Source organism: Amphiura filiformis, chromosome 4 (assembly GCF_039555335.1).
Source record: "Amphiura filiformis chromosome 4, Afil_fr2py, whole genome shotgun sequence".
NCBI lineage: Eukaryota > Metazoa > Echinodermata > Ophiuroidea > Amphilepidida > Amphiuridae > Amphiura > Amphiura filiformis.
Window position 1 is genome coordinate 48,662,253 of NC_092631.1, and position 12,239 is coordinate 48,674,491.

General features: G+C 41.2%; 1 protein-coding gene across 1 annotated transcript in view; it reads left to right on the top strand.

Moving 5' to 3' along the window:
• The first annotated feature begins 3,943 nt into the window (after window positions 1–3,943).
• LOC140150238 (nose resistant to fluoxetine protein 6-like) overlaps window positions 3,944–12,239 on the top strand; it is a 107,199-nt gene continuing 98,903 nt past the window's right edge. Inside the window, exons 1-4 of the mRNA XM_072172243.1 lie at window positions 3,944–4,155; window positions 8,036–8,338; window positions 10,337–10,479; window positions 11,739–11,823. Of these exons, the coding sequence (XP_072028344.1) occupies window positions 8,092–8,338; window positions 10,337–10,479; window positions 11,739–11,823 (475 nt within the window). The 5' untranslated portion in view covers window positions 3,944–4,155; window positions 8,036–8,091. The remainder of the gene's footprint in view (window positions 4,156–8,035; window positions 8,339–10,336; window positions 10,480–11,738; window positions 11,824–12,239) is intronic.

Sequence of the window (12,239 nt, forward strand, 5' to 3'; positions counted from 1 at the left end):
AAATTATAAAGTGGTTGAAGCGAAAATGTAAAAAGCAAAAGTCAGAAGTGTAAAAAGCATGTCAGAATTTTTTTTAAAGATTTTAGACAACTATATTTGCAAGTGTTTATGGATACATCTGAAAGTGAGTATGTTCTATGGAGGGGGGGGGGTACACTTGCGTTTCTAGGTGTTTGTGCTTTGCGAAATTGTTAAACTCGCAAATGCAATTTTTAAAAGTTGAAACCAAATTCTGACTTAGTTTACACTTCCGGCTTTTAATTGTGTTTATCATGTTTATTGGTTAGGATTAGGATGTGGGTTTGAACACAGTATCTGGTTTACATAAAGGGTCAACAGGTTATTATGATCCTGATTGGAATTTCTCTGGGGTTTTCTGATTTCGTATGACCCCACATTAAGGGGATGTCATTTTCTTCGGAAGGGGGTCCCAAATAGGGTCATAAATTTTCGGACAAAGGAGGTCATAACATTTTTGATGACCAAAATGTAGGGAGTCACAAGATGACCACAGATGTGTTTATTTTATTCAAAAAGACTGATTTCAATACAATTTTAGGTGTATTGGTGACGGTGGGGGGGGGGGGGTCATAAAATTGTTGCCGAAATAGGGGGGATCGCAAATTAGGGACCACCTTCCGAAGAAAATGATAGCCCCCTTATGATAATCAGACTGATCTACTATCCCCAGTGGTGGCGCTACAGGGAGAAGGGAAAATTCCCTCCACTGTTTCTTGCCCCCCAGTCTCCCCATCATTTTTGAGACAACTTGGACCCCCCCCCCCCCCACAAATCACACACATTTCAATTTCCTTCCCCCAAGTCCCCATCCCGAAAAAATATCCTGGTGCTGCCACTGACTATACGTAACAGTCACGCACTGAGCTGAGGGAAATTGTAAGCTTACTGCCTTTTTATACATGTAAGCTCTGTGTACGTACGTGCGCATGGTTCTTCATGTAAAGCAGTTCTTATTTTAATTTTATAGTGAGAGATTAAACACGATAGTGGACAATATATTGACATGAAATCATCATTTCAAAAGAAACTGAATATAATTAGTACGGCGTAATTTGTAAACATGTCCATGTACCCGGTCGACGGTGCACATGTCATTGTTTACGTGTATCGCGAGTTGTTGTCACCACAGCTGTCAAATCGACACCGAAATTTGCCTTGTCTCAATCCCATAATGCAACGCGAGGACAAAACTCAAGATCCAGTCACGCTAAACGAAACGCTCACAAAATGTCTTTTATTTTACTATTTATTGTTTTTTTTCTTGAAATTACCACTGCGGTAGGTTTCTCTGGATCCCTTTTATCAAAATAAAGTGAAATGTTCCCAATCAATTTTCCTGTGAAATCTCTCACTGCCCCTTTAAACACAAAGTGGTAAATGTCGAAAGCAGAAGCCAAAATGTCTACTTCTGTATCCACTACACAGGGGGTGTCTGAGGGGGATGTGCCCCCCTGAGAATTAAGAAACTTTTGCAACATGAAGACCTCATTGAAGCGAGTGGTAGACCATTTTGGCACTATTAGCATGATTAGTGTGTAAAAATTTAGTTTGAAAAAACCGAAAATTTGTGAAATGACGGTTCATGAAGCCTTTCGTGAACAAGTCTTACTTAAAGTTGTAGGCCTATATATAGATTGTGTTACAAATTGGTAAATGTCGAAAGCAGAAGTCAAAATGGCTACTTGTTTATCCACTACACAGAATGCCCCCCCCCCCCTTCAGAATGAAGAAACTTTGCAAAATGAAGACCTAATTGAGGCGATTTGGCGGACCATTTTGGCACCGTAGTGTGTAAAATTTTAGTTTGAAAAAGTCGAAAATTGGTGAAATAACGGTCCATGAAGCCTTTCGTGAACAAGAGTTTCCCTCCTGCAGAAGTTGGAAAATTTTGCAAAATGAAGGTCCGATTGAAGCCATTTGGTGCATAATTTTTACACTATTTAAATCATTGCTTCAAACAGAAAAAAGGGCCCGAACTCAATTTGCACAATTAAAACCTTTACGTACGTACGTTGCCGGGGTAGGGGTGTGACGATATGGAGAGGTGTTGGTGTTAACATGTAGGCCCTATATCCATGTCAATTAACAATTAAATGGGGATGTGGGTGTGTGTGGAAGGGGTGTTAGGGGTGGTGCAATAATTATGTGTACCCCGGGGGTGAATTCTCAAAATGGTCTGCCAAAAATCGCTTGCCCCCCCTTTGGCCGTGCCAAAAACCTTTGCCCCCCCCTTTCGACATGTCAAAAACCTTTGCCCCCCCTTTTGACGTGCCAAAAAATCTTTGCCCCCCCCCTTCCACATGCACGATCTTGGGGAACCCGACTTTAAAACCTTAAATTGTCCTAACATATAATGCGAAAGAGCTTAGCAGGAAATTTTGCATATTTGAACGTGTTAGTAACGTAGTCCTACGCCTTTTTAGGGCGTAATATAGAAACGGTGCCCAAAATATCTGTTCCAAAAATTGCTTGCCCCCCTTTCGACCTGCCAAAAATCGCTTGACCCCCTATTGACCTGCCAAAAATGCTTGCCCCCCCTTTTGGTGCATAATTTTTACAAGGGGCCAAAAATCTTTGCCCCCCCCTATAATTCACTTCGGGGTACACATAATTATTGCACCACCCCTTAACATTAATCGACATATTTACGTACGTTGCCGGTCAGTCAATACCGGGTATAGGGGAGAGAAAAAATTGAGTGGGGGCCTATGATAATTTGATATTATGTCCCCTATGCCATGCTCATCTCCCTCCTCTCCTCTGCTCTCCCCCCTCTCCCTCTCTTTCTCTCCCTCTCTCTCTCTCTCTTCCTCTCTCTTTCTTTGCCTTTTCTCCCCACATTTTTATTTTTTGGACAAACCCAAGGGGGGTGTTTCACACACGTAACACCCCCCCCTGCGTACGCCAATGGTTGTGGATGGATAAAAGTGTTTTCATAATATCATTAAGCTCGGTCATTAAGGCTTAATATATTTAAGCAATAAATAAATACAATCCTCTGAATATATTACGCCAAATAAATTAGTTGGGTAATTGATTTATATCTCATGTATCCACATCTAAACTCCCCCATATGCAATAATGGAATGTGCCATAGCTAGCCAGACTCACTACACACACAGCCGCCTGCACAGCCACGGTGATTCGAGGTGTGGGATCAAAGGGTCAATCTCGTGCAACAACACACAGAAAATAAAGCATGACTTTTGTTTCGATATGCTCGTCATATAGACGAATCCAAATACACGCACCCCTACACCTGACTAGCAGCCTTTAGTTGGGTCCCCGTCGGCTACAATGCATCCAAAATGTGAAATGATTCGGCCTTGGCGGAAATTTTAAACTGCATTCCATCACCCGTTTTACACCTTCCGCGAAAACCCAGGTAGACAAAAGATTGATTTAAGTTTACAACACAATACAGTTCCAACAGTTGTGCAAATAAAAACCGCCTTACACCTAGATGAGGTCGAGGAGGGTTAATAGAATAATACAATAGAGATAATTCCGCAGGTAATCCCGTCGCATGTATTCATAGATGTACAAATGGATGAACAAAAGGACTATGTATGATCTGAATAGATGCGACAGGATTACCTCTATTGTATATATTATTCTATTAACCCTCCTCGTCTTTGCATCTTCTCCAGGTGTTAGGCGGCTTTTATTTGCACAATCGGGCGCTCAATACCCCAGGTTGGTGCTAGCGGGAAACCAAAGATGGCCGACCAAATCCTGACCATGACTTGGCTCGTTGGATTCGTCTATAGTCAGTGACATTTAATATGAGTTATGACCCTCATCGCCAACGATACTTATCGGGATCTCGTGACCAATTATTGCAACCTCCTTATAAACGCAAAGTCCCTGATGAAACGCCTGTGAAACACATTGCCTAAATACTGTCTTGACTTTTGACATTTTCATGAGGTAGGTCAATTGACCTTTTCAGACCCTGAACGAAAGTAAACAATCGATTATGACCCGGGCGATCTGACATACAAAAGGTGGTGAAATATTTGTCCAGCCTCATGTGATTTTTAGTAATTGACTTTTCATTTCATATCATTGTTGTCTCGTGCAAAATATTGCTTGAAGGTATAGACCCAGCAGTGAGATCTACCAGCTACATACGTAAGTACTATACTCTTTGACTTTGTAAAATTGTAAGGTAAGCTTAAACTTAAGCATTTCTTAAAATCATTACACATTTAGGGGTGGTGCAATAATTATGTGTACCTGGGGGTGAATTATAGGGGGGGCAAAGATTTTTGGCAGGCCAAAAGGGGGGGCAAGCATTTTTGGCAGGTCGAAAGGGGGGTCAAGCGATTTTGGCAGGTCGAAAGGGGGGGCAAGCAATTTTGGCACAGATATTGTGGGCACTGTTTTATATTACGCCCTAAAAGGCGAGGAAAACGTTACTGAACACGCTCAACTATGCAAAATTTCCTGTTTCGCTGCGCGCCGCATTATATGTTAAGACAATTTAAGGTTTTAAATTCGGGTTCCCCAAAATCTTGCATGTGTAAAGGGGGGGGGGGGCAAAGATTTTTTTTTGGCACGTCAAAAGGGGGGGGGCAAAGGTTTTTGGCACGGTACGTCGAAAGGGGGGGCAAAGGTTTTTGGCACGGCCAAAGGGGGGCAAGCGATTTTGGCAGACCATTTTGAGAATTCACCCCGGGTACACATAATTATTGCACCACCCTTAGCCTACAACTTGTTCGAAATGTTCTAACTTTCGTATGAACAACCGATAGCTTGTCGTCGTGCATAAAGATAGATTTTTCGATCAACCTACATTACAACAGACAGAACAGGATCATGTCAGAAATTAATATTTTGTTCTGGGTCTGATTATTCGGACTAGGCAGGGGCTGAGTGTGCAATTATTTAGCCCTGGGGATGGTAAAATTGGGGGGGGGGAAGAAATTTTTGGCAAGCCAAAAGGGGGGGGAAGCACTTTTGTCCAGCCGAGAGGGAGGGGGCAAGCGATTTTTGGCACACATTCATGGGGCGCCTTTTAAATAAAACTAAAACGCTAAAAAGGTAGGTATGAATAGTCACGATTATCGCACTTTCAGGTTCCCACGCGTTTGAACGGGAATTGGATTGCGTACTTTTTCGATGTCTAGTGAGCAACTTTTTTCAATATTTTGAGAAAATGATGTCAAATTTTCTATTCTGTATTGTTTGGTAATAATGTCTTTTGCCAATAGTATGTTTAAAGTTGTAAATTTGTGTTTTTGATCGCAAAGATCGGATATTTTCGTTCCCCGATTCAATTCTGAACCCTTCGCAAGGGTGCCGATTTCGCAGAACTTTGACGATAATTTTGCCTTTTGGACACTAAAATGCTTTCGATCCTTAATTTTGTTTCAACCGAGTCTTAAATTAGCAAGCACAATACGGTTGGTACCACTTTTATATACATTGATGAAATTTTAAAGATTTTTTTCAAGTTTCTAACGGCGCAAATCGTTAAGTGTGTATTTCCCATTGACATCCAAAATGGCGTAAGCCAGTCCTCAATATACATAGGTACGGCGTATATAGGACTGGCAAGCGAGTCTAGGTTTGAAAGGCAAACCTTGTCCTCCGTTAACACATTTGCAAGTCGGCCCAAACCAGGGCCCAAACACAATACATATTTGTATTTTACATAGAAAATTAAAAGAACAGATTTTTCAAGGAAACCTATAGTAGGATAATTCCAATTGAATGAACGTAGCTTTCAACAGCTGCACTCGATCCAACCGCGATCGTATATCGCGTATTTCAAACTACAACGTGAACGCACGAACTTCGATACAATGCTAACCAATCACGAGTGGGTTAGTATGGTTGTATTCACTTCCGCGTTACTCACGCACAGTCGCACACGCTGGCGTACATCGCGCAGTGTACGCAAACATTTGTCACGCTATTGAAAGCTGCGTTCATTCAATTAGAATTCCCACTATTTTATAATACAAGCCGAAAGGGGGCGGGCAAGCAATTTTGGCAAGCCGAGAGGGGGGGGGGCAAGCGGTTTTTGGCACATTCTTGGGGCGCCTTTTAAATAAAACGCTCTAAAAAGGCTTAGTAAAACCGTACAGAAACGCTTAAATATGCACATTTTCCTGCTCGCTGCGCTCGCAACATGTATATAGACCATTTCAAGTTTGCAAATTGGGATCCCAAAAATTTGGCATGTGCAAGGGGGCAAAGATTTTTTTGGCGGGCCGAGGGGGGGGGGGCCAAGCGATTTTTGGTGGGCTGAGGGGGGGAAGCGATTTTTGGTGAGCCATTTGGAAATTTTACCTGGGGGCTCATAATTATTGCACAGCCCTAAATATGTTGTCTATGTATACTTCACTTGGTCGACCCAAATATATGATTCATTTTTGTGATGAGATAATCGCACATGGGAATTTTAGAGGGATTTTGATAGCAGTTCCACATAGAAACTGCTGTTTTGTTTTTGTTTTAATTGATGCATTAAAAGTTGGCTGAATATTTTTGATGAAAGTCATCCTTTGACAAGATGTAACTTTGTTACGGAAAGTGCTCTGACAAAACGGTTTTCAGTTTTGGGTTTCTTTACTCAAGGGCTTTAATTTGATATATAAAATGATATGTGGTTTGATGGCAAATTTGAATTCACCTTTCATACCTATAAAAAGCTTAGGAAAACAGTACGGAAACGCTTTATATGCAAATTTTCCTGCTCGCTGCGCTCTCAACATATATCAAAACCTAAAAGGTATAGCAAATTAGGATCCCAAAAATTTGGCATGTGTAAAGGGGGGGCAAAGATTTTTGGAGAGCCGGGGGGCAATTTTGGTAGGCCGAGAGGGGGGGGCAAGCGATTTTTGGGGCCCCCAGCATAAAGAATACAAATTTGTACATAGATTCCTAACACCAAAGTATAAATTATAATAATTATACACTAAGCCAAAAAAGAAACTTATAATATTTCACGAGGTCATATCTTAAAATCCTCTCCATAAAAATAAACAAAAATTGCACACAGGATTACTTCAATACTCTACTCTAAAAACTGGTCAGTAACCAAACAGTTGTCTTATTGACACAACAGCAAAATGCACTGACATGCAACGCCTTCCTGGACCACATTCACAGCGCAACAGATTTCTTTGGCTGGGTTCCAATTATTGGCCTGTACATGAACAAAAAATACACACAGGATTACTTCAATACTCTACTCTAAACACATGTCAGTAACCAAGCAGTTATCCAACTGACACAACAGTAAAATGCACTGACACGGACCAGCTTCCGGGATCACATTCACAGGCGAATAATTGGAACCCAGCCAAAGAAATTTGTTGCGCTGTGAATGTGGTCCAGGAAGCTGTTCCATTTCAGTGCATTTTGCTGTTGTGTCAGTTGGACAACTGCTTGGTTATGGACATGAGTTTAGAGTAGAGTATTCAGGCAATCCTTTGTGTAATTTTGGTTAATTTTGATGGACAGGATTTTAAGATATGACCTTGTGAAAAATTATAAGTTTCTTTTTTGGCTTAGTGTACAAACCCTGCTATTTGCTATTGGAAGTTAAAGAAGAAACAAAAAAGGAGAGAAGATGAACAAAGAAGTCACTTGGCAGTTGGCACCCCTGGGATTTGAACCTTAGTCCCCCCCGGGCCGCATGCCAAGCACACGATCACCGACCGGTAGCCACACGGGTTAAGATTCTGTGAGCATCTTCATCTTCATTGGGTTACACAGCAACAGAACATCTTGGTTCCATGACGCAATTAATTACTTGTCACATTTCCAAGTCAAGATGTATTTAACTTTATTGCGATACTGCAATGCATGCAGTATTTTGCAGTACGATTCAGTGCGGCAACGCAACACAACGCAATTGCGGAGTAGTATGAACGGAGCTTTAGGGTTAATTGTGTGTGAGCTCATTGTTTTCTTTGTCCCAGAACTTGACACTATAAACACTCTCATAATTTTTATTTTTGATCTTTTTCTTTTGTCTGTATTTCTACCAAATATGTAGAGGTCATTCCCCGGGGGTCATTCATGTGTGCCATAAAAGCTGCAGTACTTGACTGAATGCACACCATGGCCAAAAGCAGAAGTATGATGACTTGTCATATCATCAGGATGATGGCTCTAGGTCTTTTGCTACTAGCAACAATGGACCTTACAACTGCCCACAACAAGCACCCTGGAATACCTGCTTATAATATATTGGCATCAGATCATATACCGTTCACTCAAGTCCAGCCCACTAATGTGTCACAACAGTGCTTAGATGCATTTGCACAACTGATAGTGGACCCAACAAAAACAATCTATGGTAAGTGTATTATTTCTGTGTACATGTAGCTATGTAGAGAGGCATATAGTTAGGAACACATTCAAAAAATTCTGTCAAAAATTTGCCAAATTATGCCCGGGTTTCCAAAAAATCTGGGTATCTGATGATTTAATCTTTCAGGAATCAGGATATGATGCAAAACTCCCACTTACATGTAGATAAAAAATACACCATTGTTTGTGACCTCGGGCATTCCATAGGAACCAAGTTCTGGTAACTGCATGGAGATTTGTTCCGGTTAATGGGAAACAGAATTTTTTTACGCCCTGATTTACATACAAAATTCTGTTCCTCGTACAATCTTGATTCCACCTGAAAGATATTTGCCCATTGAGGCGTATGTTTTACTTTCCCCATCTCAACCTTCTCCCCCCATCTCAACCTTCTCCCCCCCCCCATCCAGGTTACCTCCCGTGTGACCAGATCTGATGTCAAGTAAAACTGCTTTTTTCAGAAAAAGTTACTTTTGTGAGGACATCCCTGTTATTTGTGACCGTCCATGGCGAATGAGCCGTAAATTCCTCCCCGGTCAATTTTGTTTTATTTCGTGTTTAAAAAATAAACATCATAAACTTAAAAATGGTTTATCATTTGACTTCAAACGATATCCAGAAGCGGGGTTATGGTTTGTTAAACTTTGCTCCTTCAACAAAATTATAGCTTTTTACGTTTTTACATGTGTCTCTTTTTCCACATTGTTGGCAATAAATATCAAACCTTCATAATTGGTGGTCATTTCAAATCATCCCCAAGTCAACGAGGTTTAAGAAAGTTCTCTCATTGTTAATTGTTGGTTATGCATACCTGTACAAAATACAATGCTTGGTAACCCACCACTTGAACAGGATTTAGCAATATAAGCAAACAAAGACCAGAGCTATTAAAGTTCTATAGCCATCTAAGGTAGAAGCTTATTATCCATTTCAACAATAGGATTATTGATTAGTTTTTGACTATCGAAATGAGACGGATGTCAGGCCAGCTTAAGTTACCGATGAATATGACCTTCGTACACATTTTACACCGTAACTCAGAATACAATTTAGGGAATTTACGGCTCATTTGTGCTGCCGGGTCACATTTTAAATGAACATGTTTAAGTACATCTCTACATGTTTTTGAACACCACACATACATTTTTATGCCTCCACCGCGAGGCATACTGTTTTTGCAATGTCCGTGCTTCCGTCCTTCCGTCCTTCCGTGCTTCCGTCCGGACGCTATATCTCGGGCATGCATGGGTGGATTGACTTCAGATTTTCAGGATAGGTGGGTCATGGTCAAAAACTCTGGCTACTTTTTTTTGGGTGAGGTTCAAGGTCATATACTGAGGTTAAAGGTCATTTGAGGTCAGGGGGCCCATTTTCCTTATTTACCTTTTTTTCTCAGAGACTAAGGGTCGCACGTTCCTCAAACTGGGTGGGTGGGTGCATCTTGACCCCAGGCAGAACGAGTTTGTATTGGTTAGTGGGTCAAGGTCACCTGAGGTCACCCAGGGGTCATCTGAGGTCAAATGAGCAAAAACTGTCGTATGGGCATGAAACTTGGTGGGTACAGTCAACATTTAGAGCGAAATTTTGAAGGTCATCCAGGGGTCATCTGAGGTCAAATTAGTAAATACTAGCATATGGGCATGAAACTTGGTGGGTACAGTCAACATTTAGAGCCAAATTTTTGGGAGGTCATATTGGGGTCATCCAGGGGTCATCTGAGGTCAAATTAGTAAAAACTGTCATACGTGCATGAAACTTGGTGGGTACAGTCAACATTTAGAGCCAAATATTTGGAAGGTCATTTTGGGGTCATCCGGGGTCACCCAGAGATTATCTGAGGTCAAATTGATAAAAACTGCTTTGTATCAACTGTTGAGTGCCACATTGCTCCCTTTGGTGGAGGCATCACGGTCGACGCTGTGCGTCGAAAACCGCGACATCCGAGAACCGCGGTCCATCTAGTTTATTTCTATTTTATTAACAGTTGCAGATGCTATGGGGAAGCCAGCAGCTGGAGCATTGGTTGGAAACGTTGCATGGATAGGTCATTATGATGAGTGTAAAAGTCTCAAGTACAAGTATTGCATTGTACAGATGCATGTGGATGGGACATCAGTAGTCCCAAAAGTAAGTACCATGTTGAATAAGTTGAATAAATTCATCTGGAATGTAAAATTTGGTGATTTGAGATTCTTTGTATGCAATTTCAAATGAACTCACATTTTACTGGTGTTTCACCACTATAAGCCTGTGACTTCTTAAAGAGGAAGCCCCGCCAGAGCAGTTCTTCTTGGGTAAACCAAACCTGCCTGGTTATCAAATTAATCAGAGACAAGGTTATCTTTGAATTTGACAGGTGCGAATTAGCCTTGTCACTGATTAAATTGATAACCAGGCAGGTTTGGTCCACCCCAGAATAACTGCTCTGGCGGGGCTTCCTCTTTTTTTAAAGTCTTCATTTAATCCCATCTGTAATGCTGTGGGAAATGCACAATATTGGATTGTCACATGGGCAGGGGTAGCACTTAGCTTTTAAAACTTGGGGTCCAAGAAGGGTTCCATAGACTCTTTACTACATTTACTACTCTTTTCTCAGCGTGATATTGCTTCGGCAACTTTACTGAGTATTTGTATAGAATAGAATACATGAGAAGTTACATTTTGGGGATCCCACTAGTGAAAATGGGGGTGGGGGTAGGGTGGGGGGTCCTGGACCCCAAGCACAGGTTAGTGACACTCCTGCACATGGGGACCAAAAGGGTGTACAGCCTGCATTTATCAGCAAAGTTTAAATTGGTTTGCCCAAATAGTGCTTTTAAAATAATGTGCATCATTCCACAATGCATTGCATGCAGATTGCAAACCAGCATTGACTTTAAATAAAATTGGGGACATGCCAAAATTATTCAGCTGTACACTTTTCCCCTCCAAAAGTGAAATGCCAACATTGCCGTGTATGAGCTTCATTGACTTTTGCATAAGGTATATTGCTGATCGAGATCGATGGGCAAACGTGATGCATGCTGGGAATGAAAAGGGCTCAAAAGCTATAAAATTTGTTACCCGAGATCTCAAATTTGAGCCCTTTTCCTTCCCAGCAGGCATCACTTTTGCCTGTCAATCGCTATCAGCAATATACTCTATTGATCCGTCATATTGGTACCAAGACAAGGTTCTCCGTGAAAACACATGCACAAAATACAGTTTTGTTTTTCATGTTTTTCTTTCATGCATGCCCAACATGGCAGAATATTCTCAAATGGTGTATGCGATAATTAAAGCGTGTGTATGAAAGGCATACAAATAAACAACACACTTCATGAGGGGATCTTCACTTTGAGAAGACCATGCAAAGGGTTGATAAATTGTTTCTTTTTGTATTCCAGCTTGCGCTTGATGTTTCATGGGGAGTGTGTGCACCCCAGGAATGCAGCCCAGAGGATGTCAAAAATGGTATCAGTTTATTAGCAAGTAAGTCATATAAGATGATCCTGATATCCAGCAGGACTCCCAGTCATACAGCTGAAGGGAGTATCCCATTATGCTTTGCGGTATCATAATACAACTGATTGTGCCATAGAAAATGTACACAAAATCCCACACTTCAACTTTCAATTACTTGCTTAAATCAGGGAAGCTTAGACTTTTGTTTGAAAAAATGTCACCTGATAGAGCATTGTGAATCTATCAATAGCTCTCAATATCTAAGCGGCTCTTGTTTATATTTTGTATACATTTGCTATGGAGCATGCAGATATACTGCAATGCATGATGGGATACTCCCTTGAGCTGCTGCGGCTGTGACCCAAAGTTTCAAATGTTGTTACATATTGAAACTAATGTGATGTGTGTGCCTGCTTATTTGCGCAGAGCATCTGTCCGCAAAA